Source organism: Podarcis tiliguerta, assembly GCF_965153285.1.
Source record: "Podarcis tiliguerta genome assembly, chromosome: 1".
Taxonomy (NCBI): Eukaryota; Metazoa; Chordata; class Lepidosauria; order Squamata; family Lacertidae; genus Podarcis; species Podarcis tiliguerta.
In genome coordinates, this window is record NC_139534.1 from 94,222,188 (window position 1) to 94,249,934 (window position 27,747).

Here is a 27,747-nt window from a genome sequence, read left to right on the forward strand (position 1 = left end):
TCATCCCTCCTTACCACAGAACTAAGATAACTAGGGGAAGTGGGGCGTGGGAATCATTTGCACATTCATAGTAAACCATTAACTATGATCTACCTGTGATGTACAAATGCTGCCTTAGGCTCAATTAAAAATGCTATCTTCTACAACGTAGTCTAAGAGTTTCTAACCTGAATGTACAGATGGTGAACAGTCTGAATCGCTGACGTTTCATCCTCTTCACTGTGACTATTTTTCCCTTTGTAGCCTTCCTCCTGTATCAGATAAACACAAGAGTAGAATGCAAGCAAACAGATAATATCCATATATCTAGCATATTCACAAACCAAGTGACTGCTCGTACATTTTAAAACCACAGTGGTTTTTATGTGCCAAATCAAATTGTGCTCTCTTTCCGTTTTTACTTGGATTGAATTTTATTTTTCTTGACATCAAGCACTGGCTTGAGCCCCCACCACATCACTGCATTTTACTTGCATGTATGGCCACATGAGCCTGTATGCTAATACCTATGCCTGCTTGTAGGATCACTTAGCGTAAGACTGGGGTAGGGGCACTGGATTCATAATATTAACAGTATGTACAAATCTACCTTCAGCCATGCAAACCTATCATCCTGAGATCTGGACCATTAGCCTGTCAAATGTTTTACCTTCATAACTGGAGCATGCTGCCATGTAAAACACAATACTAAGGAAACACCCTTAAGTTGAAACACCAATAAAAACTATGGTGCAAAAATGCTGGACTCATTATTAGGTAGTGACAATAGATTTGGCTGGACTTGCTGGCAGGCCACTGTGGGAGGAGGTTTAGTCCACCTGCCCAGACTATCCAAGATACATTGCCAACAACATGAGCTGTCAATCAAGGATCCAGGCAGAATGCTTAATTCTTTGTTCTTTGTTCTTTCTACAGCCAGAAATCTAACTGGAGATCTAATCAATATTTTTATGGCAGGCAGAAGAGGTTTTCTATACCAGCCCTTTGGAAAGCTCTACATTCCAGAATTCAAAAGGCACAGCTGCTGCTCTCACAGCCGAACAAGAATTTGACTTCGCTCCAGAAGAAGTAGTGTCAGTAATGCTCTTGCGTAGGGCCCCAACTGCATAGGGATGCAAAGCAAGGGTGTTTTGAGACAGTTCTAAAGCTGGCCAGTTTTTATCCCTAAAGCATTGACTTTATTAGAACATTTAAAAAAAAAAATCTGGAAACTTCAGTTCAGCAAAAATGGGCCGGAGAGATTATCAATGGTGACTAGTAGATACCAGCATATCATGTCAACGTTTCATCATTTGCATGGGCTTCCAGTCCAGTCCATTCAAAGAGGTGGTAATAAACTTTAAAGTCTTAACAGTCTTGGGGCCAGGTTGCCTGAAGGATCCCCTCTTCCAGGATATATTGGCTCAGACTTTAAGATCTTCATCAGAAGTCCTTCTTTAGGTCCTCCCAACATAAAAAGGTGGATAGGTGGTACTAGGGAGTGACTAGTGGTGACACACTGGTTATGGAATGCCCTCCCCAGTGAGGCTTGCCTGGAACCTACCATATTTTTCCGTATATAAGACGCCCCCTACTTTTGAGGACTCAAAATTTAGAAAATGGGGGGACATTGCCCCTGTGTATAAGACTATCCTCCCCTTTTTAACATTATTTTTAGTAAAAAACACACACCCTAGTCTTATACATGGAAAAGTACGGTATATTAATGCATTTTGGGCATTATAAGAAAACATTTAAAGATTTTTAAAAATCATGTTTCAGTATCTTTAGTCCTTGGGTAAGTATTTTTAGGATGTTTTAATGCCGTGTTGGACTGATTTTGTGCTGCCTGTGTCAGTTATGCAGATAGTTATATTGATCTTGGGTTTTTTAAGGGCGGGATTCACGTAACAAAATCCCAACAGCTTTATCGACTGCCTCTATTTAAACCTGGCTTATTATGTATAGCATGCAGGTTTTAATGCAAAGTGACAGATTACAAATTACTGGATGCTGGTATCAGAACGGCTGCAACTGATGAATAACATTAGAGATCAGAATTGTTCGTAAGAGGACGCAGAAAGATACTTTTAGTTACAGTATTTACCACCATAGGATTTTTGCTGTTGTCATCTTCGTGATCAAAAATGATATCACTTTCAGAATCCGCTGCTGGCCTAAATCAACAGATGAAAAAGGAGAACATCAAAATCCTCGAAAAGCAGAGCTTTTCAAGCAACCTTCTATGGATACCTGAATTTCTTCAGAAGCTTATCAAATGTATCCTGAGGGAGCCTTTGGCAAGCGGACACAGGAACAGAGTGCCCTTCCAACATTAAGAGGAATCCCACTTAATTCCAACCCCTTCAAAACCAGTAAACATGGGAATGTCCATCACTCAAATGTCTTCAAATGAAAAATTGCATGTGCAGAAATACCCATCAAGAGATTAAAAATTACAGACAAAACTTTCACATCACCTCAAAACACAACCTTTTATAAGAGAGGCAGTTCAGAATTCCGATGCACAGCATTAAAGTGATAAGGTACTGAGCGATTAAGTACCGTGATGTGTAAATGCATGTGCAGATTAACTTTAAGGAGGTTTCCAATGCATTTCATAGACTGATATGCTAATAGATCAAAAGAAAATCAAGTCAGTATCCAAACCCTATGAAGACAGATACCTTAGCTTGGATCTAGCATTCCTGTGAGTGGAACTCTGCTCACTGGATGCTCCCACTAGTGGGAGATGGAGACATGAAGTAATCTTTACTGATTCCTTCTTCCCACCACACACCCCTGTAAATCTGTTCAAGAGGGTTGAGGGGAAATCAGCAAAAGTCTCCCTGGTCCTTAACTAGAGGGAGGACCACTGAGTTTCCACTGGATTGCTGTCCCTTCACCCTATTTTGCTAATGTTTTATAGATAGGAATGCAGTCGTACTTCGTGAATCCTATAATATGATATTTTATGTAGCTGTGATGTTTAGCTTATTATTTAGTTGTTTTGTTAACAGTGTTACATAGATGGTAACTGTTTTATTTGGGATTGTTTTGCTGATGATTTGTTAAGTATTCTATACGATTTATGATGTATTCGTGATGTTCCATTATCTTATTTTAATCTTTTGTTTGTAAGCCGCTTTGGGATTTATCTGAACAAAAAGCGGCATAGAAATAGAATCAATCAATCAAAACAGAAGCCCTTCCATCCCTGGCAGGGCAGCTCAGGACCCAATCTACTGACAGTAAATGGAAAAAGGAAAGAAACCTACACCCCTACTCACAAGAATGACTGTGCAAATACACCTCCATCTTCATCCTCGTCATCATCACTGGATTCCTGATCCCCTCCACTGAACCTGGCACTTGATGATCTCTCACATGAAGTGCTCCACTCCACTGAACTGGTCAGAACAGGAGGAGGGGCGTTTGCTTCTATGTCATCCATGGACTCCGCTTCACCTTTCCCATTCTGAACCAGTTTGTCAGCGATTTTCTTCCCTTCCGTGGTTTCCGATGTCTGAGTACTGAGCAAAGGCCTCTCGTGCTTCTCTATCCACGCGTTGTAATAGCGCACAATGTTCTCATGGTTCAGGCGCGATAACAAAGTCACTTCCCCTTTAATTCTTCGAAACTGCTTGCTTGTAGGATTGATGTGAATTCGCTTTACCGCGTAACAGCAGCCATCCAGTTTGTTCTGCACCTGCCCAATGGAAATTACAGGACAGATGTTTCAATCAAAATCATAAAAGAAGCTCCTTCCAGGAAACTCCTCATCCCCTTATCAGCCAATTGCACGCTCCACGGAACAAAATCTGTCTGACGCAGCGTACTGTATGTACCTTGATGACAGCTCCAAAGGCCCCTTTACCAAGCAATTGTAACTCTTCAAACTCATTGTAATAACGAGAAAATTGCTTCTGTGTTTCTGTGACAAAGACATCGCTTGCATACTGACTGCAGGGGATAACGGTTTCAATATCATCTATTCCTGCTGAATCTGAAACAAAAAACAAAACAAAAAAGTCACTTAGAAGGAAAGAACAAATCAGCAATTTCATGTTAAATGATGACAATCAAGAGTGTGCATGATACATAATGTGATGCATTAAGAACCTCTGTTGAGATGCAGGTCTATTCTTCTCCATGTGCTGAGTTTGCTGCAGCAGTCATTGCCAAGTCATATTGGCAGATGTTTCAAACCACTTCAAACAATATAAGAGGCAAGTTGAAGCCAATTCATGAAAGGAAATGCTAAGGACCATGTGGAGATTTATATTTTATAGCCATCTCAGCTGTGTTTACAGTTTAAATTTAACTCAGTTGACAGACAGGTGCCAACCACCACTACTGTCGATCTAACCTGTCAATCTAACACAAAAGCATTGAAGCTCCAACAATAGATAACACTACCTGGCTAAGCCATTCCAACAGTCAAGGCTCAAAACAAGGTATCCTTCTTTAGTTACCCAGAAAGACGATGGACTGGCAATATTTTCAAGCTGATTATGGAAGGAAGGAAGGAAGGAAAGAAGGAAGGAAGGAAAGAAAGAAGGAAATAAATTATCCCCACAGGCAAAAAGATAAAGCACTAGTGGTAGCAGGAGCAGCCTATTCTGTTTCATCACCTGAGGCAAAACAAGAAGGTGCCATCCGCTCCACTGCAGCCTCACTTAATGTAGCTGCGCACCTGCAGCTTCTGGGTTCTGGCAAGATCTTGCGAGAGGTCCACAAGATCTTGTCAGAACCCAGAAGCCGTCAATACGTCTTGCTTCTCTGGTGGCACGCACCCATGGAGGCAGTGCCCCTTGGATTCCACTGTCTGAAGCAGCTGCCTCAGCCTGCCTCATGGATGGGGCAGCCCTGTGGGATAACAACCCATTCAAGAAAATAATGTAGTCAGGAGCCAAATTCCATTAAATGACTGAAATCTGTTTCAGTGTTATACTCTAGCTACTTCCAGCGCTCAAATGCTTGCCTATTGTGTCTTTTAAAGAAAATGTCTTATTTAAGTTTAAGGCTGACTATGACTGCATTGAAATAGCATGAGCTTTCATGGATTCTTCCTTTCTTAGATGCCAATGTGGAACAGCAGACTAAAGTTGGAGGTTGGTTGATATATTTCAACAATTTTGCTTTTATTCTTATCTATGTATGCAATATGTTTTGTTTAATGAGTTATTTACTCCTAGGGCTTTACTTTCTGCCTCTGGGAATATTTTAAAGTTGCCATCAAGGAATAATAATAATTTTTAAAAATCTTATATGATTGACTATTTACCTTCTGGGCTTTCTTCCATCACAACTACCTGTGGTGGGTTTATAAAACTGTGTTGCAATAGCTGCTGAGGGCTCCACCTTTCTTTATCTTCCAAACAAACACACCTGAATGGAATTCAAAATAATGCATGTTTAACGATGGTTTTAAGAACATAGGAAGCTGCTCAATGCCAAGTCAGATAACTGGTGACCCATTTTTGCAGAGCACTGGGCATGCAAGGGCCAACAGTCAGCTGACCACCAGAGCTTAAGAAGCGCTGCGCGCATGGCCTTGAAGATGCATCTTTAGTGGTCCTGCACCTGATGCCATAAACAATGTCAGGTGCAAGGCAAGGAAGCATGGCTTGGCGAGAATGATTTCATGGGCCAAATGAGGGCCTGGCAGGCCTAACTAGCCCTGTAGCAAGAGTTTCCTACTGCCAACCCAGATCCTGAAATAGTTCCTTTGCTTTGTAATCTTTCATCTATGATTCGGGGTCCTTCCAACTCCACAATTCTATGATTCTATCTTTAAAATACAGTCGTACCTTGGCAGTCGAATGGAATCCGTTCCAGAAGTCCATTCCACTGCCAAAACCAAAGTGTGGCTTCTGATTGGCTGCAGGAAGCTCCTGCAGCCAATCAGAAGCCACGGAAGCCCCGTCGGACGTTCAGCTTCCAAAAATAGTTCGCAAACAGGAACAGTCACTTCCGGGTTTGCGGCGTCCGGGAGCCAAAACGTTCAGGAACTAAGCTGTTTGACTTCCAAGGCATGACTGTACCATGAATCCTCAGCACAATTTATGCTGAATCATAAGCATTCTTGTTAAATGTATATGTTTTTATTTGACGGCAAAGCGTAAAAAATAATAATTAGATAGGCGCATACTTTTTCAGAAAGTCTTGAAAGTCAGCAGGCAGATCATTTGGAATTGTGACTGGATATTCCTTAGTCATTTGTCCCTGGCTGAGGGAAAGCAGCATCAACCCTAACCGCCAAACATCTCCTTTTTTCCCTGGCTTGTTCGGCAAGGCATCCTCACTAAATCGAACTTTGGGTTGTTCAAAAACATCCTCCTTGCAGATATCCGCCAAGCGTTTGGAAATACTGTAGTCTGTCAGTTTGATATTTCCTTCACTATCCACCAGAACGCTGGACGCACTCAGAACCTTGTGCACCACTGAATTGCTGTGTAGGTAGTCAAGAGCAGACAAAACTTGGTTTGTGTAATGACGCAGCTGATCCATAGGAAGGGGGATCTCTTTGTCCAAGTACGTAGAAAGGCTGGCTCCACCAATGTGTTCCACCAAAATGTCCACCACGATTGAGTCACTGTGCTCTTTAAAGGCCATCGACAGGTAACGGACTATGTTGGGGTGGCTTAACTTCATCAGAGAACTGAACTCCGATTCTGCTCCCTGTATCTGTTCAAAAGAAACAAATCCAGTGACTCACATTTGTATCACCTCTCATTTACCCTGATGCCCAATGGTGGACAAAATCCTGTCCCAGATGTACTTTTCACTGTGGACACAGAAGTAGCCTACAATGAAGTCCATCTAGGGCACCGATAGATATAGGAATAAGCCACACCCCAAATTCCAGCCACTTACCAATGGGGCAAAAATAAAAGTTAAAAATCCCAAATGATTTTGCATTCGGGGGTATTTTTATTTTTGTCTAAGCCATTTTAGCAGGCCAGGGAAAGTAGTTTTACAGTAAAAACTGGCCCAGAGCAGCAGTTTTAAGTACCTGTATACAAAGGTCTTTTTTCTGAATCCACAACCACAACCTGGGACAAAAAAAATAATAAAAAAAATCCAAAGTTTATTGATTTTGTCCACTGGGGTGCCTTTTGTTCTACCCAATGGCAAGTATTCAGATTAATAAGAAGCAGCAGCAGCAGCCGCCTTGTGGAGTTTTACAAACAAAAACTGATCCCAGGAAGTAGATTTACATGCCCTTCTGCAGGCACCCCACACACATGGATTTGTTTGGGGGTCATTTTACTGCCCAGAGATATGTTGAAATTTGGTTTGGAGTAGTAAAATGTCCCCAAAAGTGTGTGCTTTTTAGTTTGAATCATGAAGGAGATTTTCATACACGGCTGCACCTCTTACAGGTAAACTGAGCCAACACAAAAAGCCAAAATATACACCTACATCCCTCCAGGTTTTAAAAGCCCTTAGCAAAAAAACTCTCTTGACTCCCTAGACATTCCTCTCGTGTTTTATTAGGATTCTTTCCAAAAACGATTGATGCAGGCTTCTACATAAGTGCTCAAGAAGCCGAACAATATAACATCATTTTAAATGAGGTTGTTTCAGCTTCTCAATGATCCACTACAATTTCAGTATTAAGAAGTGCCCACATGAGCACAAGGCAGAGCAACACACACAAATGGGCGATTACCTGCTTTTTGCATTTTTCAACCTTTTCCTGTTCTTGACTTGTGAGAAATTTCCCCATTTTCTTTTGCCACTGAAGTACCCACTCGTGGACCAGGACGAAGTTGCCAGTGCACAACTCCAAACCATTGTAGACTGATTTACCAAGCTGCTCATCCTTGTCTGCACAGAGAAATACGAAAGGCTTGTATGTGGATGCTTCAGCTTTTGAAGCAGATGCTTACAGATTAACAAAGGTCATTATAATGAGCTACTCCTGTAAACCTCTATGTTGGCCAAGACATCCTTTCAACATTCCTTCAAATAGTTAAAACCCACACAAAAGGAGGTTTGCTCAACATTTGTATGGCTTTCAACAATTCTACCAAACTGGTAGAATTTGGGTGCTGCATTTGGGGCAAAGGTTCATAAAAATCTTGGAGTGAGAAATCTTAAATCTTCACTGTCAAAAAAGGAAAAGAAGGCCACACAGGCAAGCCACAGAGTTGCCACTAGGCTTTGCTGGCCATTACTGCCAATGTTTCTAATTGCAAGAGGGACAAGCCACTATTCAGTTTAAAATGTGGTTTGTCTCTTCAGCAGCAGCAAAGCACTGGCTGCATAAATAGCTTTTTCCTGCATTCATTCCTTTCCTTGGATCCTTGGCACATATATTCCCCATGTGAGCAAGTGTGCTAGAGAAGTGATCTTTAACGTAAGTGGAAGTTTCTTAAATTGCACCTTAGTACAGTCAAACCTAGGCTCCCGAACACTTCCGTTTTGGCTCCTGAACGCCGAAAACCTGGAAGTAAATGCTTCAGTTTTCGAACATTTTTCGGAAGCCGAACGTCCAAAGCGGCTTCCGCTTGAGTGCAGGAAGCTCCTGCAACCAATCAGAAGCCACGCCTCAGTTGCCGAACATTTTGGAAGCCAGATGGGCTTCCGGAACGGGTTACGTTAGACAACTGAGGTTTGACTGTATTTGCATCATTGCCTATCATAGCAACTCACTAGAGTCAAAATTACTTCAAAAGTAAAGCAAATGTGTGTCCTTATTAATTAAATCACAATTAAAGTTTTAGCTGGTTTTTTCAAAAAATCAACTAAAACCATTTAACTCTAATATTAACAGGCTGTTTCACATAGTTGAACAGCTTCTACTCCGTATTGCCAGTGAACGAACCCAATACAGCTTTCATTGCTCCCTCATTTCTATATAGAAAAAACGCACCAAAGGTTCTCAATGCATGACAGTTCTTCCATTTACCTATGCACTTTCCTTTGTGTACCCTGAGTAGACCAATACTACTGGCATTGAAATTCAGAATTTCAGAAGTTCCCGGAGATTCTTCACTGCTGCATGCCGAATGCTGACGCTCCCTCCTACAAAGCAATCAAACACAATTATGTTTTGAGGTGCTCATATATGCTCAAGAAAAGCAATTTAATTCAGCGGCCCCAAGTACTACTACAAGTGAACAGTCTTAGCAGCAAGTTCATGCATTTTCAACAGCATTAGGTTCAGTGGCATTTTCAATTGTTGCTATTTAAAATGTTCAGAAAAGCCACAGCAAATGCCTGTGGTTAGAGTGCCAGTCACTGTGACTCCAATTTTATATTCCGCCAGGAAGGGCATGAATCCTGCAAACCTCTTTGATAAACCTGCACTCCTCCATCTTAAAAGGAAAACCTTATTTTAAAAATTACAGCATGGTAATTGATGTGCTTGATGTGCTGTGTGTCCATTTGTATTCATCTGTCACCATACAGCCGTTTGCATGGTCGACAGATGACACTGTGGACTACGGTGTGATGAGAGACACGGCAGGAAGATGCCCAGAAGCAGTGGCCAACTGGTTTGATAGGCCACCACAACGTACCATGAAAAGTGGCAGGACGAACGGCACAGAAATGAGGAAGGTGCCCAGTTGTGGCAGCCAGCTAGCCTAGTAATCCACCACTGCCTATTAGAATTAACAGTCAGCCTGGATATGGCAGCAGCAGATGATCTCCAGGCTGGCCACCTCTCTGGGCCTCTTCCCCATGCTAATCCTCCTGCCAAACCAACTATTCATCCCACTTGGCTGCAGCAGTGGCATGAGGTGGATTGGGAATGGGGTTAGTGAGTTGGGAAGGGGGAGGGTTTGACAAGGTGGAAAGCAAGCAGGGACATGGCCCCTAGTACTCCACAGAAACATACCCGATAGAAGTTCAAATGCACTTGCTCTATTTGTAAAGCAAATAATGACTTTACACCCCCAAGGAAAGTTGTAAGATTGTTAGTACTATGCGTAAGTACAGTATGCCTGCCTACAAATCAATCTGCACAACTAGAGGCTGATAACTTTGTATGTGTGCTTGTACATTGTGTAATGGGGTGCAAGCGCACACATTTTCACGGAAACACTCCCATTCCATTCAGAAGGACAGCTATACATACTTGGAACGCCCTGTGGAATTTGCACGGTATTTATTGTTCCCGCCATGTTCTGTAACACCTCCATTTAAACTGGACGTTACTTTGTTCCCTGTGATATCTCGACTGACAGAAATTTCCTGGTTTGTCAAAGCAGCACTTTCCAAACGCTCCTGGAAACACAGAAACACAGGGGATATCTTCATTGTACCCCTATCCTTTAAATACCTAAACATACAAAGCACTTGTGAACCTCCACTTCAGGTTTTCTGGAGAAGGGGTTGGTCAGCATCTCCTTAAAGATTCAGTATTGTTTCTTCTGCAGTATTACTCCTAACGTCATGATCAATAACATGCACTTCCAGGTTCACAGTGATGTGTGCATGCACGGTCGTGCGTTCTTTGAATGCACAAGAAGGGTGATGCCTGTATATTTTGTACACCGCCTTGGGACATACGTGGAAGGTGATAAATAAACAACAACGGCAGCAACACCAGAGGGAATAACAGAAGTAACACTATTGTATAACATCCAAGGGTGAAAGCAACCCATGCTAGAAGCATTTGGGGACTTTAAGCAATGGATAGATGGATACAGAATCCACCCCGCACAAAATCTACTTGACTAAATAGTATATATTAAGCCACCGATGGCAACCCAATAGGGACTACAAACAGCATTGCTTTTCTGCCTCAACCCTGATACACACTATGCCTCTGTCACATGGGGATAGGGAATAATTATGTCTTCATAACTTTGAAATCTCACTGTCCACCTGCTTCTGGTATGGAGAACTCTTTATTTCTGTGTTTGCAGGCTCCAAAATGAGATTGTAGACATAGAAGTTTCAAAGCAATTTGTCCAATAGTTACAAAAGCATGATACAACCACTTCTAGTAACTTGGCATTACAAAAGGAGAATGTTGAAAATACCTGTTTTGCTATTTCTTTCCTTTTTCTTTCTTCTCTCTTTTCTTCTTCCCTTCTCTGAATCTCATCAAGAATTTCACGTTGCTGAAATAAACATTACTGCAATGAAATTTTCTGTAATCTTGCTTCAGTAAGAGTTTATTGAGAAAACTTATCTGCTGAAGCAGACACCCTTAAACAGTATAAATATGGCTCTGCCAAGAGAGAATGCAAGGAAAAACTTGTCACCAAAACAGAGCTTCTTAACTAAACTTAGTTTCAAGTCTACGTGTTAAAGACAGGCTACTACAGATATACTGCAAATAATAGTACTGGGTCAAAATCATTGATGACGTTCAAAAGGTCACCTAAAGTTTAACTTCCTTACATCAGCAAAGAGGAATGCGGATGACCACATGGGCTTGATCTGCAGGCACAATAGGCCATGACTTATTTTGAAAACAAACAGGGCCCACTACCATCTATCTCTCCCATTTTCAAATCTTGGTGGATTCAAAAACAGCATGAAGTAAGGGGGTTGCTGTTCTGGAAACACAACAAAAGCATATATATTTTTTAAAAGGGACTCACTAAACGAGATGTGCAATCTTCATCCCACTGTTTTCAGATACAAAAACGATTTTAATAGTTCACAACCGGAGATTCCAGCTGATTGAATGCTCATATGAAATGGGTGGGGCGGGGCAGAAATCTTAAATTTCATGCTCTCACCATCTGCTCTTCTTTCCTCCTAAGGTCTTGGATTCGCCGCTCTTCTTCCAGAGCGAGCCTTTCTTGTTCTTTTTGCTGATTCTTTAGCATTTCTTCATGGAAAGATTTTAAAGGTGGCTTATTGTATTCACTGAGAAATGATTGTACGTAATCTGCTAATTCAAATATCATCACCTGGAGAGGAAAGGCAAATGCAAAATCTGATTTTAGCAAACTGTTCGCAGCCTGTTCTAATCCTATTTGCAATTATGTGTGAGCAAGTACCAGTGACTTCAGTGGAGCTCAATGCCAGAGCCAGTAAATCTCTGCCAAACATAGCAAAATAAAAGCCAATGCACAACCACTCATCTTTTTTTGCATGTATTTTATTTCTGAAAATCCAAACCGCTTCTGCTGAGTGCATTACTTGCCACTAAAAACAGCCATGCATGAAACCAATTTAGTATTACATTTATATGTGCTGGTAAAAAAGCAGTGTGTTTTAGAGCATAGTTATAGGGGGAAAAGCCACATCTATTTTTTCCTCCCTTTTTAATCTGATCATCAATCAGTATTTGACATTCATGTTAATCATTAGATAATGTATGTGGAACTTTATTAATGATATTCTGTCAGAATGGTGACAATTAAAGATGACATTATAAACACTAATCATATCAGCGAAGAGAAGAATTTAATTCCCAATCACACTAATTGAATTCTTTAAAATTATGCAGTCTACCTCATGAATAAGATCTGAACATGCATTCATCTTCATCTAAGTATAGAATTAGAAGTATTCTGAATAGATAATCAAGATTTTCCACGTACCAGGTGATTATCAACATTCTTTTCTGTAAACGATAATATACTCTAAATTGCAACTGTTGTAGCAATTAAAATATCATTATCCTTCTCAAGGCCAAATCTGTATTTGTAACTGTAGGAAATTGCATTTGGTCACAACCACACCACTCAAGGCACACTCAAAGGACCATGGTAACTCTAGTGTCACTCTCACAGAACTACAATTCCCAGCCTCCTTAACAAACTACAGTTCCCAGGATTCTTTGGGGAAAGCCATGTGCTTTAAATGTATGATATGCATATGACTCTAGTTCTGACTGGCTGAAAACATTCGGATGGACTAGGGCGGTTAGCAAGGCTTCTGCTTAGTTCTGAAAAGTAACAATGGTACAATGCTCATTTCCTCTAGCAATAAAATTGGATTTTCTAATTTATCAAAATAGATACAATCCAGATGGCTGCTAACAGGAAAGGCTTCCTCCGACATGCTATCTGTAGCAATATTAAAGCAGTTGCTTGCAAACAGATCTGTTCCTATTTGTGCTAATCTTTTGATTTTTATATTGCGTAGTAAAAAAGTAGGATGGAGATGCTATGTGAAGTAGCAAAAAACTCCCAAAACTTTTTCTTCTCCTGTCTTGATATGAGGGAAGCTAGTATCATTTGTATGTTTCATACAGCTATGAAGTACTTCTAGTAACAATATCCAAACACTGTTAATATTTTGCGACAATTTATACTATACATTCATATCCTTTTTTTCCATTAACACCTTTAATACTTTAATATAATAATACTAATATAACAAGCCCCACCAACCTACAAAGCATCCGATTGAGAGCAATATAAAAGTTGAAATGCCAAGCAGTACAAACAGGTCCTCTGGGAAGATAGTGCAACAGTATTATTGTCATGGCCAGAAAAGGCTCTGCTTCACGTCCCTCAACTTTCTCAAGCTTAACTTTACAAACAGTGGAGAACTAAGCACGTCTACTTTCACACTGAGATTAAGTTCCACTGTTGTTGGCTAACCATCTAAAGACAAACTCCACATAATGGGTTCGATTTGTTTTAAATTAAGTCATGGGATTAACCTAACCTCATTCAATACAGATATATCCCCCGACTCTAAATCAGTTATTATGAATATGCTATTGTGTGATTTATGAACTGAAATAACTCAATTCATGGGGTGCCTGGGAATGACGTCATTCACTTTTGCTTCTAACAGACATTTCTGTCAACTTTCAATAGGGTCACTTTCTATTAATCATGACCATCTCAAATGACATTGTCAAATGAGCTTTATTGTGCTAGGCCAAGTCTTGATATGGCCTCCCCTACACCTAGCTAGGCACAAACCCTGCAATGCGGTGGGTACCGTCAAAATGGTTAGAAGAACACAGTACCAAACATAATAGCACTAAAGGTACACACACAAAATTTGCTATAGTGACAATGTCGCTCAGTATCAAGGACAAGATCAACACGCTCACCTCTCCGCAACGTTCTTTTGCCAATTCCTCTAGTCTGGATTTTAACAAGTTAATGTTTTCATTTGACAACCCCTTTGCATTTTGAAGCTCAATTTCTGGAACCCTAGAAGAGGGGAAAGAGTAACCAGAGACAAGACTTGAGATTTGCAGATCCTTGGGCAGTTATATGCTAGCATTCACAGCACATCATCCAAATAAGCAGTACTTCAAAAGTGTATAGTTTTTATTCACCCTGTTTTTATAAGCAGCTGGCTCACAAGAAATCTTGTCAAATTACAAAAACTGACCAGCATTCTATGGTAAAGACACACAACACACATCTTCTAAAAAGACTAATATGAATTCCATCATGTTTGTAACCTGTGCATGCTAAATTTCTAAATATGCATGGCAGGAAACAACTCAGAGAGGACACAGGATGGGATTTTAGAAGGAATTGACTGTGAATCCTAATAAAAGAGAAACTATTCCGTTTGATGTTGTAATATCAGTATCAGTCTCTTTGATTTGGGAGTCGGCAGTATGAAGCACTACTTCAGTTATTCCACACACTCAGAAACATGTTTTGAATAAATTTACAGAAATGCAACTCACACAGACATCTTATTTCAGTATGCCTAATTAAATGACAAAAACTGGACAGGTGTATTATTATTCTTACTTAGGGAAGTATAGAATAGATTTGCTATTTACTTACGTATCAGGGTAAGTTTGGGGACACTGGACCCACAAGTCAACTTTGGCATAGACTTCACGGTCACCAGTCAAGCCCTGAGGGCGCAAAACTAGTTTGATTTCTGGAGGCTGCTGTACCTGAAACAATTTTAAAAGATATAAGAAGAATTAACTACATTAGAGGAAAGCAGCTGGCAGCCTGGGAGCTCATTGAAGCCTTCAGGGGCTTTGTGTCTGGCTCCCAGCAGAGATACTGTCTTGTTAAGCAACCTCCACGGCTTTCTTCAACACAAGCAGAGAGATAAACTGTGCATGACAGACAGATATGCCTGAAAACCAACCACAGGAGGCTGAAATTAGGAAAAGACAGTGGATCAGGCTGTTCAACTATTTTCCTACCAGCATTTGTCCATCTAATTGTCCTTTGTGTGTAGTTTGACCCAGAGACATAGGTAGAGCTTTAACTCCTTCTTCCTCAGCGTGAACAACAATAGAGAATTTGACAAAGCCCTCCTTTTAAAAAGTATGTAATAAAGGAAGGGCTCTGCTAATGCCTCCGCTCCAAAAAGGATGGAGTTAAAGAGCTATTTTATCCAAGATGGATGGGTCAGAAAGCAGTGCCTTTGTTGTTAGCTCTTCAGCCTTTGTTCAATGCAAATTATGACCAGTTAAAAATTAGCTGCCAACCACAGATATATGTATGAAACCCAGAAGAATTGAGCACTTCCATTTTCAAACGAGTCTCGGTTTTTGAACAGCTTCCGCTGCACGTTTTTCAATTTTCTCAATGGAAACTGCAGACGGCCCTTTGCGCCTTGGTTTTCGAACGTTTCGGAAGCCAAATGGTCTTCCGGAACAGGTTACGTTCAAAAACTGAGGTACCACTGTACTCTCGATATTATGTGGTCACATTATAGAAGAGCAAGGGAGTCCTTGACCTTATTATTGACTTGTATAGGATTGTGTTTACTGCTCTCGCTCCCCAGTCTTGCATTCTCTCCGTCCACTACTGCATCAGCTCAGATATAATATTTTTAGTCACAGCGCAACTGGCTTCCTTACCAACAAACTACCCTGTACTCATACAAGAGTCATTTCAGCAGAAAAAAAGGTTGGGACACTTCATAATCCAAATGTTTATGCCATAATAAATTTTAAGGTGCCACAAGACTCTTTGATAGTTTCTGCTACAAGAAATTAACACAGCTATCGCTCTGGAAATATCTTAACGGATTTGTGGACTAAGCCGGGTACTACAGGTACAGATACACTCAAAGTCAAATGCCAAAGAAAGCAGCAAATTATGTTTAACTAGCAAAATGTCTGTGACTATAACAAGCAGGGTATAGAAGCGTATAGAGCAAGTCATCTCTCTCAGTGCACCCCTGCAGAAACCCATAGTCAGTGAGAGAGTCAGGCTACCCGGGGGGGGGGGGGAGGGTGCCTTCACTGCAACATTGCCCCTAATTACACCTCTCTATATTTACTCTTAGGGACGCGGGTGGCGCTGTGGGTAAAAGCCTCAGCGCCTAGGGCTTGCCGATCGAAAGGTCGGCGGTTCAAATCCCCGCGGCGGGATGCGCTCCCGTTGTTCGGTCCCAGCGCCTGCCAACCTAGCAGTTCGAAAGCACTCCCGGGTGCAAGTAGATAAATAGGGACCGCTTTACTAGCGGAAAGGTAAACGGCGTTTCCGTGTGCGGCTCTGGCTCGCCAGAGCAGCGATGTCACGCTGACCACGTGACCCGGATGTGTCTCCGGACAGCGCTGGCCCCCGGCCTCTTGAGTGAGATGGGCGCACAACCCTAGAGTCTGTCAAGACTGGCCCGTACGGGCAGGGGTACCTTTACCTTTTTTATATTTACTCTTAAAAACAAAAAACACTGATATGCATGGAAGCAGCAAGAGGAGAACACTGCGGTGCAGGCTAAACCTTCTCCTCAGTATCCCTAGTCATCAAGAATTAATTCTGCTCCTATCTGAAAAGCTCTGAATTCTGTTTCCTAGATACATTAAACTGCAACAAACCCTGTAAAAATGTTTTAAAATAGATAACCACTGTTTTCAAACAAGACTCCCAAAGTTTAACTTCATTTTGGGAGAACTTCGGTGGGGGAAACTATGCCATTTGTGGGATGGAATATGGTTTCCTGACATACACATGTAATAGTAGTTTAATAACTTGGGCTTTTGCATTCAAGGAAAAGCATGAGCAGATTATGTTAAAAAACACGTGTTTCAAGTGTCACACACAAATGTCATGGGGTTGGGAACATAGTCTTTGGGGAAACCAGCATGAATAATAACCCTTCTAATTATAACAGCACACAAGAGAAATTATTAGTGTTCACTTTAGTACATACAAGATGCTTCACAGTTTAACAGGGGCACTTGGGAGGAACAGAAAATGACAATTCCCTTGGATACTTATTATATCACTGCTCACTTGGGGAGAAAGCAAATGATGGCTAATAATAACCATATTTTGAGGTATCTCAGGCTGTGCACACTAGACCTGTTTGCTTAACATTATCAGTGTAGAGACACCAACAATGATAACCCTAGGCTGCATTCACAAGGCAGTTCCCCCCTGCCCCAGAGTAGTTACTCAAGGTTGAATTTCAGGAACAGGCAGGTTCCAAAACCTGTTTTTCTCTGCACAACTTGTGAGATGGATGCAGCCCACCAACCCTGAATGATTGCCAGCCAGGATTTCAATTAATTTCCTGCTTTTGCTGCCTGCCTGTGACAGTGACTATGCTTTCTAGATGACTGACATGTCTCCTAATACACAAGAGCTCACCGATGAGACTACATTAAATTTGGTAAATCACAAATTATGAAACTATCTGAGTTCTGTGAATATTCTGAGGAAAAACTCCAATACTGAACGTGTGGATACACTGACTATGTGATGTGGCCAGACATCTCCAAAGCATAATTAGTCAAAAACTGTCATCTTATGGAACATTGATAGGGCAAGACAAGACAATAAACTCAGGGCTTGCAGTATTAACACGCATTATTTGCTAAATTATTTAAAATGTTTTTTAAGATTTAAGTCATAGCACTAATGGTCCAGAAGTTGTGACTGACTTTTGTTAGCCAGCTGAAACTTGCGTCTGCAAGTAATATAAAGAATAACAGGCCTCTAACAAAACAAGAAAACAACTGGGAAAGGGTGGCTTGCTGGCAGATCACACGTTTTGCATGCAAGAGGTCCCAGGTTCAATTCCCAGGTATCCCCTGGTGGGAAAGATGGAGAGCTTTTGGCAACCAGCATAGACGACACCGAGCTGGAGGGGACCAAGGATCTACCTTGACATAAGCCAACTTCCTCTGTTCCTAACCGTAAGCCTTCCATGATGACGCACACTTTGTGTTTACACTGCAATCATTAAAAGGTAAGGACGTGTTGCCTCCAACGCAACTGTTATGACCCGTTACCAATAAAATGAGTGATGCACAGTCAGAGGGTATTTCTGCCCTGCCCTTGGCATGCCTTCCGAAGCACACTGCAGGCGCTGGTTGCTTTTGCATTCAGCGGAACACGGATGTTAAGCTTCCCCGCGCATCGAAAAGTGAAGGTAGCAGCAGGGCCTCGGTTCTTAAAATACGGAACGGATGCCGAGCGCACCACCTTAGGAAACGCTACGAGGCAGCAAGTTCCGTGAGGCTGGTCAGGCAAAGGCCCTGCCTCTCGCCCCCCGCCCCGAGATGAGAAGCCGACCCTGCAGGAAACTGCCCGCGAGAGGCCAGCCTTTTACCTTCCACGGCTTGCCGTGGCGCAAGTCCTGGAAGTCCCGCCCGTAGATAGATTCCAGCACTTGCAGCTCGTTCTCCTGGCGAAGCTGGTAGCTCTCGGGCTGCTCCGGGGACGCCTCGGCAGCCTCCCCCCGCGGCTGCCACAGGCCCCTCACCTGGGCCATGTCCGCTCGGGGAGGCGGAAAGCGAAGCCCCCCCCCGCCCAGGGAGGCCGGCTGCACTTCGCCGAGCCAGGCCGCAGCCGCCGCGGTGGGCGGAACCGCGCGGCCTGCTATTCCCGCCCTGCTTTGCAGGCCCCACCAAACACCGCGGCTGCCCGTTGCGGCACCGCGAGAGGAAGCTCGGGGAAGGCGCTGCTGGGTCGAGGCCCGGAGTTACCCCGCCGGCCCCACCTCCCGTTGCAGTTTGCAAAACGAAACTAATGGCTTCCTTCATAGCCCTTCTTCAGGTCTCTGCTCTGCACAGCCCAGTAACAATCATGCAAATAAAGAAATCATCGCCTTTCTCCAAGCTGGTGCCCTCCAGATGTTTGTTGGACTACACTGCCATCCTCCCTAACCACTGGCCCTTGTTCATTAGGGGAGTGGTAGTCCAGTATTTGGAAGGTACCAGGTTGGAGAAGACAGCTCTTGATTGATCCGAGGGAAGTGTTGGGGACCCATCACTCCAGGAACCCACCCCCTCATTTCTGAATAGCATACGGGTTCATTGTCATTTAGTACACATTTCTAACGAAAAAGTTTTTTCCTATATTAAATTAACATTTTAATGCAATAGTCATTGCAGATCTTTCAACCACTAAGCATGTCGTAACTGAAGTGCGAAAATAAATGATGGCGCTATATGGCAGCTACTGAAATTTCTTTTGATTTTAAAAAAGCCCCATAGAAAACTAAATTAAAGTTGCCTGGCTTAAATTATTTTCTAAGACTTAAGATATTTCATTTTTCCCAGTGTAAATATTTCTAGATTATATTATTATTATTCTATATGCAGTATTCCCATACAAATATTATGAATGCACGATAGTTTCACATTATTTCAGAGAGCTACCATTTTAATTCCTTCATATTAGATTTGCCCCACTTTGTGACAATTAGCAAAGGTCAGTGTACATTTTGCATGACTTAGCTCTGGACATTATTGGATGGTGCTGATCATCTTGGTTCATTTAAATTTGGCTTCTTGACCATCTTTGGGACAGAAACTGGTAGTCATCCTCCTGAATGATCTATGCCAGGAGTAACAGAGGAGTGCACCTCTACTGATTCTCTGGGACCTCCTAATTAGGCATGGTTTCCTTCTCAGCTGCCTGTTTGAGATGTGAATGGAGCCATTGTTCTTTAGCAGTTCTGACATACCACTTTTGCAAAGCCAGATGGTTGCTTGGGAACTTATAGCACGATGATGAAATCCTGATAGCTCAGAATATATCTAATGGAGTTTTAAGAATGAAATACCCATCAGCGCTTGAACCCTAGAGTAGGGACAAAGATACAGCAAAAAGTTCACATTTTGAACTAGGGGAGAAACAGCAGCGATCGATAATTTTCTAGTGAGAGTTAGCTGGATTCTAGGGTGCAGTGGGAGAAGGGGTGCTGCACAAGGTATCTGGGTATCTGCTATGTTATAGGGCTTCTTGTTTGCTTCCACTATGTTATGCAGGCATATCTGGAAACAAAACAAACTTTCCAAGACATCTTAAGCATCCAGTGCTCTCATCCAAAGGAAAACTTCAGGGCTATCCCTTGCACCTCTATTCATTCAGAGAACAATATACTGTTGGAAAAGTCTGAGAGTTTTCTAGTTGTAGTTGGAGGTTATTGCCTACATGCTGCTAGTAGTCAATTGCAAAAATAAAACTGTGGAGGTCCATATCCACATTAGACAACGCATGACCTATTTTGCAAGTGCAATATTTAAAAGGCTTTTGGTGTACGTGTTTTGCAAGGGGGGGGGGTTAGTCCAGAAAGTGTGAAGTATTCTAAGACATCTATATTGTATTTAAACACACAAACCCCTCCTTTTGAAAAAACCAACTAAATGTAACGTTATGAATTACATATCCCTCCCTTTTCATGTGCACTGCTATCTAAGGAACTTGCATAAACTTTCTGAATTCTGAAGACGATCCCCCCGCCCTTGGGTTTTCCTCAGACATTGAACTGACAGCACCCCAAAAAAGCAAGATGGCTGCCACACACACACACAAAAACAAACCTGCCCCTCCCCTACCACAGCTGAGCGTCACATGACCCGCTCTCTCTTTCTGGCTCTCTCTATGAAAAACGGCAGCGAGGAGCAAACGAGGCAGACGAGAGTTGCTCGCTGCTCATTCTGCAGCCCGTCGAGCGGCGCAGAGCTATGCCAATGCAAAAGGAGGCCGCGTTCACCCAAGCGCTATTCGGCCGCTATGTTCCGAAGAGAACTGTGGCATAATTCAAATGAGAAACAACATCCCCACATGGGAGTTTGGGGCTTGCTGAACACCCAAACGGCACCTGTCTGTGAGGATGCCTAAGGCAGAGAGATGCCGCTTCCCTGTGCAAAGATGTGAACGCGAAGCAAAACCTTGGCACTGGAAGGCGCAGCACCAACTGGGTTAGAGCTGGTGTTTCCCTTTTGGATGCAAGCGCGGTGCGACCCCCGGAGCAGGAGCATGGCGCGCATGTCGCTTGGGCTCATGTTTGTGACACGCTGAGGATGGACAGGGGCAAAGGCAGATGGGGCAACCGCGGAGCTACAAGCAGCTTCGCTTCTCCTCTTCCCCATTGCGCCGCGAAGGCAGCCCCTTGCTAAGACACCGGGCATGAAAAGCGAGACGCGCTTCTTCCCCGGGTCCAGCGATCCTATGGAGCAGCCTGCCTTGTGGACAGAGGCGGCTCTGGCCGGCCGCGTGCTTCCTTCGGTGAGGAGCGCGGGACCCGCGCGGGGGGCTTGCTAGGTAAGGCGGCCCAGGAAAGAGACCCCTCGCCATGGGGTCCAACGCCAGCTGGGCTTCCGTCAACGCGAGCGAGCGCGGGCCCTACCACGCCGTCGCCAGCGCTTTGAACGCGTCCAGCGCGCAGATCGCGGGGATCAACAGAAGCGCCCACGGCAATGGGACTTCGCAAGGGGAGGCATATCGGGACGAGCAGACCTACCGACATTTTACCACCGCGGTGCAAGTTATCATCTTTATAGGCTCTCTGCTAGGTAAGCAAAAACCACAGAGGCAGGTTGTTGGTTTATTCCTGGCTGTTGGCTTCTTTTCTACCTTGGTGCGCAGGGGGTGATGCCAGAACCAAAGCTAACCAAAACAGAATTACTGGGGCTTTTCCTTTAGCAAACCAGCAGGAAGGGCAATTCCGCTTTGTTGCATTATCTCTTAAGATAGAAACATTGGGTGCTGCACTTCCAGCCGCCTTGAGTCCCCTCAAGGAAAAAGGCCGAGGTATAATAAATATATAACAATAGTAATAAACTTTAGGCATGTGACAAGTTGGTATCGCTTGAATATTTATGTGTCAGTTTTCCTTGACGTAAGCACATGTGTGGTTTTTTTTGAGAATAATTCTTTTAAGAACTCAAACCGAAGAAGAAATATGTTTGTGTGCTCTTGGTTCTTCAGTACAAAGGAATAGTTTATTGTGATAACGTTTGGGACAATTATATAAGTGCACATTTACATTTTAAAAAATGCTCTACTTTCGTTGTACAAAATAGCTTGTTGAACCTCAACCCTGACCCTCCCCCTGTAAGGTTGTGCAAAAATGGGTTTGAATGTTTTTGCTGAAATAAGAAACATAATGGGTAAAACAATGGGTAAGGCCTACAGTTGCACAATTCAACTTTTTAAGTTCACTCAGAGGCAGTAGGATTTAAGCAGGCTAACGTTGTGTAGAATTACAGCCTAAATCTTTGCAAGTCCAGTACTGTACTTTTTGGTACTTTTGGAGGGATGTTAGGTTGAGGGATAATGGCTTCTCAGGACTACCCCAGTCAGCTTCATGGGTGAACTGTGGTTTCAACAGGAGAATCCCAGTTCAAAGTCAACCTGCTACACCAGTCTCATGTACTATAGCTCCACTAGAGAGAAATTTATGGAAGCAGCAGACTGACTCTTGCGTTAAGATGATCTTCCCCAATGAACATATATGTGGCTCTGATTATCTCTTATGAGGTCAGGGGAAAGTGGGTGGCTGGAATTTCCACCAGCCCCAAGCCCCATGAGTGTTTATAATTGACTGTACTGATAATGTGTTTAGCAACGTGTACGCTCTGCGGGAGCATCCTAGGCACACCCTTAGGTATTGAGTGCCATTTCTCTCTCCATGCAGTGCCACCCTTCTGCATATTTAAATGGCATAAATATGTGCGAGCCACTTGGGAACACCTATTTTGGTATATGGAGATCTCTTGCTGAATAATGACCTCCCTCTTCCCCATGAACATTTTAAAATCCTGTGGATGTTGTAGATTAATTGAACTGGCTGCTGAAGAATGCCACAGTTTCTTCGTTTTTAGGTAATATTTGGAGTAAACCATTGTTTTTACTTTTTTATTTAAGGTGTAAGCTTATGCAAACATCCAAAACTTTTTTTTTTTACTCTCCAATGCAATTATTTGGAGTTTTCACAGATTTTCAAACCAAAATAAATATTGTGGATTGTGAATTTATTAAAAAATGTTGTACTGACTGGTACAGTGGACCCTCCAGATATGAATTTAATTCATTCCGGGGGTCCTTATGTACCCCGAAAAGTCCACATCTAGAGGCACCATGTCTGCGCACGCGTGTGGCGCAATAGAGCGCTTCTGCAAATGTGCGCGGTGCACAGAGCGTTTCGCGCGTGTGTGTTTGCAACCCGGAATTATACACTTCCGGTTTGCCGTGTTCGCAACCCGAAAGTTGTTACCCGAAGGTAACGTAAGAGTCCACTGTACTGTATAAGTTGGATTCCTTAATATTGTTACACGCCACCCCAATCTCTTAGCATGATTCCAGGGGTACCAGGTGTGCTTACCAGGGTTTGTGTTTCCTTTTGGACAATTGTGGAGATGGAAAAGCTTTAGAAAAGAGTAACCAAAATGATCAAGGGGTCAGAGCAACTCCGTTGTGAGGAAAGCTTATGGCATTTGGGATTTTTTTAGTTTAGAGAAAAGGTGACATGATAGAAATTTAGCATGGCATGGAGAAAGTAGATTAAGACAAGTTTTTTCTCTCTCTTTCATAACACTAGAACTCGTGGACTTCCAACGAAGCTGAATTCTAGAAGATTCAAGACAGATAAAATAAAAGTACTTTTTCACGTAACACATAGTTAAACTGGGGAACTTGCTGCCACAGGAGGCAGTGATAGCTACCAGTTTGGATGGCTTAAAAAGAAAATTGGACAGATTCTTGGGGGATAAGGATATAAATGGCTACTAGCCATGATGGCTATGCTCTGCCTCCATGTTGGGAGGCAGTAATACTTCTGAACAACCATTGCTGGAAGCTATAGGAGAGGAGACTGTGCTTGTGGATTTCCCACAGGCATTTGGTTAACCACTGTGGGGATAGGATGCTGGACTAGATGGGCCATTGGCCTGATCTAGTAGGCTCTTCTTATGTTTTTACTCCACATGCCAGTGCTAGCCAGGGCTGGAGGCAGTGAGTGGTGCAGTTAATGTGAATTTTACCCTTGTAGTTTGGATAGTTTTTACACATACTCACAGAACCCTCTCTATTCTTGATCCAGGCAAGAAAGAGACATTATCAGAGTTTTATACCATTATCTGTAAAAGGGCACATTGAGGTGGTGAATTATTGAAGGCTATGCTAAATATATGCTAAATAAGGGACGCGGGTGGCGCTGTGGGTTAAAGCCTCAGCGCCTAGGGCTTGCTGATCGCAAGGTCGGCGGTTCGAATCCCCGCGGTGGGGTGCGCTCCCGCTGTTCGGTCCCAGCGCCTGCCAACCTAGCAGTTCGAAAGCACTCTCGGGTGCAAGTAGATAAATAGGGACCGCTTACTAGCGGGAAGGTAAATGGCGTTTCCGTGTGCGGCTCTGGCTCGCCAGAGCAGCGATGTCACGCTGGCCACGTGACCCGGAAGTGTCTGCAGACAGCGCTGGCCCCCGGCCTCTTTGAGTGAGATGGGCGCACAACCCTAGAGTCTGTCAAGACTGGCCCGTACGGGCAGGGGTACCTTTACCTTTTTATGCTAAATATTCTGGTTGCTCTGAGACCATTGCAAGGCTCACATTGGTCAAGGGTCATATTGGTTTTCGAGCATAACGTCACACAAGAAGGTCGTGTGGCATCTTAAAAAGACAAACAAATTTGTTGTCCTGCAAGCTTCCTTCATCTGATGACGCAGGCTCTTGGCAACGAAAGGTCGCGCCACAATAAATTTGTAAGACATTCATGTGCCAAAAGGTAGTGCTGGTTTTGCTGCAAGAGACTGTTATGAACACTCATCTAGAATTTCTCATTTTAGTTGACTTATTATGTTGCTGTTTCATATAATCTCCATTCATTTTGCTAAATGATTGCTTTATTCAAATGATTGGCTGATTATTGTGGCCCTGAGTGCAACATGTGAGCGAGTGTTCTGGTTCCGTTTCCTTTTTCTTGAACTTCTCGTCCCTGTACTGAGAACAAGACCTGAGCATGCTTAAGACCAGATCTATATTTTACCCTAATTTTATATCTAGAGGGTTGAATAGTTTTCTCCCTTGCTTTGTTCAAGAGAGTCACATTGATACAGAATTCCACTCTGAACTCTCTGGCATAATCTATACTCAATACTACGTTAACAGAATCATAGAATTGTGGAGTTGGAATGTACCCCAAGGGTCTTCTAGTCAAACCCCCTTCATAGCCGCATAATTCAGATTATAACATGATTTTTAACAAGCTTTGTCACTAGCTTCCTCACTAACTAGTTAAGAACATAGGAATTGCCTAGATAAGATCAGGGACTGGCTGAGATAAAGATCCATTTCCATCACTCTCGTCTTGCTGAAGAAAATCCTGAATAACAAAAAACTTCTTTTGATTCTCTAGATTAGAAGCATCTATTATGAAAGACAATCTAAAGGAAGTGGGGGTTAAAGAAAGGAATTCTGCGATCTTTCCTGGCTTTCTGTTGCTATGGGAACACTTTCCTCATGTGCTTCACCAGAGATGTCTTGTCCAATATTCTATTGAAAGGCACTTCTGAATTGTATTCACTCATTAATGAAAGGATGGCCGAGAAAGAACCTCCTTTTGACAATAAAAATGTGCAGAATTTAATGCCATGTATATAAGAATTATGTGTCAGTGTCTAATGCAGTAATAACTATGTGCTTCTGGATTACACATGGTAATCATTAACACCACTGTGGGGCAGTCATGGGATATGAAGATGCAGGAATATGATTAAATTTGCTGTCTTATAGAGGAAAAGAGAAGGAAGTAGGCATTTAGTCTGTGCTGTGTACATTGCTGGAAGTCCAGGAATGGAGCTGGCCAAAATACAGAATTATCAAGAATGAAAAACGGAGGCAAGATGGCTAGGAATGTAATTATTCTTCCTGATATATCAGGAAACAGCCACACAGATATATTGTTTGTTGACCTCTAGTAGTGTAGTAGTTGGAAACCTAAGCTATGAGCTGAGAAGGTCTGGGCCATTTCCAGCTTTTGAGTTCCCCAGCCACAGTTAATATAAAAATGATGACAAAACAAAAACAAACTAAGGTCCCCAGAAAAAACAGCAAAGTATTTTGAAATTATTATTTTCTTAAGAAATGCTTCTCTAACTGAAGTCACATTTTGGTCAAATGCACATGAAAACAAATTGCAAAACGTATCAAATGCCTAAAAAGTAACAAGTTCTCAATTTGAGTCCTCCTTCAGGATGAGGCCCAGGTTACATAACTCTCCTGTCCTGCCCTCATACTGCCCCTGGAGCCGAGATGTCTTCTGTTTAGATACTATGGGTTATATCCAGAGTAGCACTAGGTAACCTGGATCTCCACCTGTGCAACAGGATATCTTCTCTTCTACCCCCACATGTCCCCTAAATCTGTTCTGGGTTTCCCCTCAACCCTCTGGAAGAAGAAGAAGAGTTTGGATTTGATATCCCGCTTTATCACTACCCGAAGGAGTCTCAAAGCGGCTAACAATCTCCTTTCCCTTCCTCCCCCACAACAAACACTCTGTGAGGTGAGGGGGGCTGAGAGACTTCAGAGAAGTGTGACTGGCCCAAGGTCACCCAGCAGCTGCATGTGGAGGAGCGGAGACGCGAACCCGGTTCCCCAGATTACGAATCTACCGCTCTTAACCACTACACCACACTGGCTCGAGCAAATTGGGGGGGGGGGGAGCAGGGTTCACACACGGGGAGGAGAGGGGCGAGATATCATTGCAGAACCTGGAATCCTTGTCTTAATGGAACGAGTGTATTGCATATTGCCCCAACTCTGTAAAAAATCATATGTGGGAGATATAACCTAGGTTGCTCCCACACCAGCTATTTCCTTTTGAATCAACACTGCTGTTTGAAGACTTTGCCCAGGAAACAGCTAATGGACACAGGCAAGGGAAGCAGGAACTGCTTTGAAATTAAGGCAAGCAGTGCAGAGAGGTACCGCCTCCTCCAACCAGGTAACTCATAAGCCTTTTGTCAGTCTGTATAAACAGTGGTGCTACAACTGTATTTTCAAAGTGAGACTTCTCCCCACGCCCCACCCAAAGGATATTGAAAAATACAAAAACAAATAAACGGGAAACACCAAAATGCAACTGCTATATCTATATTCCCCGTATTAACTGATCAAACTAACTTTGTCTAGATGCCTGAGGAAGGATGGGTAGGTGGAAGAGGGTTGCAGAAAAGGGCAGAGGAGACAGGATGCAGCTGAGGCCAAGGAGAGAAAAGGCTCTCATCACAGTGCTCAGGGCTGGTCCAAAATGCTTTACTGCCTGACTCATGTTCACTCCCAGTCAAGGGACATGCAAAGTACCAGTGTTGGCCAAGTTATTTTGGAACCCAAGGAAGAAACCCCCACAACCTTTAAAAAACAAACAAATCATTTGCTGCCCTTTCATGACACTAAAAACTGGCTGCCTGAGACAACCTCACTCTGTCCAATAGTAGGGCCAGCCCTGAGTAAGATGAAGGTGGGGTTGTATGCTTTGGAGTGGGTGACACCAAGAGTACTAGAGAAGTTAGGTTACTGGATAAAGTTTGCAGCGGCCTGAAAAGCAGAGACTTATTGGGGTGGGAGTGGGGACATAAAGTTGAAGGAAGGAGACAGGAAGGAGAAAGTGTGACTGGGGCAAAACTACATGTTGGGCCTATAGACAGGGTGGCCTGTACACAAT

At 42.9% G+C, this 27,747-nt stretch overlaps 2 protein-coding genes across 3 annotated transcripts in view; one reads left to right on the plus strand and one right to left on the minus strand.

Annotated features, from left to right (window-relative positions):
• The window catches only part of EIF2AK4 (eukaryotic translation initiation factor 2 alpha kinase 4), a 41,774-nt gene extending 23,186 nt beyond the window's left edge, over nucleotides 1-18,588 (minus strand). Inside the window, exons 1-14 of the mRNA XM_083449732.1 lie at nucleotides 18,412-18,588; nucleotides 14,670-14,785; nucleotides 13,973-14,075; nucleotides 11,691-11,864; nucleotides 10,983-11,063; nucleotides 10,073-10,221; nucleotides 8,900-9,015; nucleotides 7,658-7,815; nucleotides 6,134-6,669; nucleotides 5,267-5,370; nucleotides 3,828-3,985; nucleotides 3,270-3,688; nucleotides 2,087-2,156; nucleotides 168-251 (exon numbers count right to left, since the gene is read on the minus strand). Coding sequence (XP_083305858.1) covers nucleotides 168-251; nucleotides 2,087-2,156; nucleotides 3,270-3,688; nucleotides 3,828-3,985; nucleotides 5,267-5,370; nucleotides 6,134-6,669; nucleotides 7,658-7,815; nucleotides 8,900-9,015; nucleotides 10,073-10,221; nucleotides 10,983-11,063; nucleotides 11,691-11,864; nucleotides 13,973-14,075; nucleotides 14,670-14,785; nucleotides 18,412-18,573 — 2,430 coding nt within the window. The 5' untranslated portion in view covers nucleotides 18,574-18,588. The remainder of the gene's footprint in view (nucleotides 1-167; nucleotides 252-2,086; nucleotides 2,157-3,269; nucleotides 3,689-3,827; nucleotides 3,986-5,266; nucleotides 5,371-6,133; nucleotides 6,670-7,657; nucleotides 7,816-8,899; nucleotides 9,016-10,072; nucleotides 10,222-10,982; nucleotides 11,064-11,690; nucleotides 11,865-13,972; nucleotides 14,076-14,669; nucleotides 14,786-18,411) is intronic.
• GPR176 (G protein-coupled receptor 176) overlaps nucleotides 17,910-27,747 on the plus strand; it is a gene marked incomplete at its 5' end in the record, with an annotated part of 30,378 nt that continues 20,540 nt past the window's right edge. Inside the window, one exon of one of the 2 annotated variants that reach the window (XM_083450576.1) lies at nucleotides 17,910-18,048. Coding sequence is in view for 1 of the 2 variants with exons in the window: in XM_083450575.1 (XP_083306701.1) it covers nucleotides 21,385-21,604 (220 nt within the window). Of the gene's footprint in view, nucleotides 18,049-21,384; nucleotides 21,605-27,747 lie in introns of those variants that run through there. The other variant, XM_083450575.1, reaches the window with a different exon arrangement.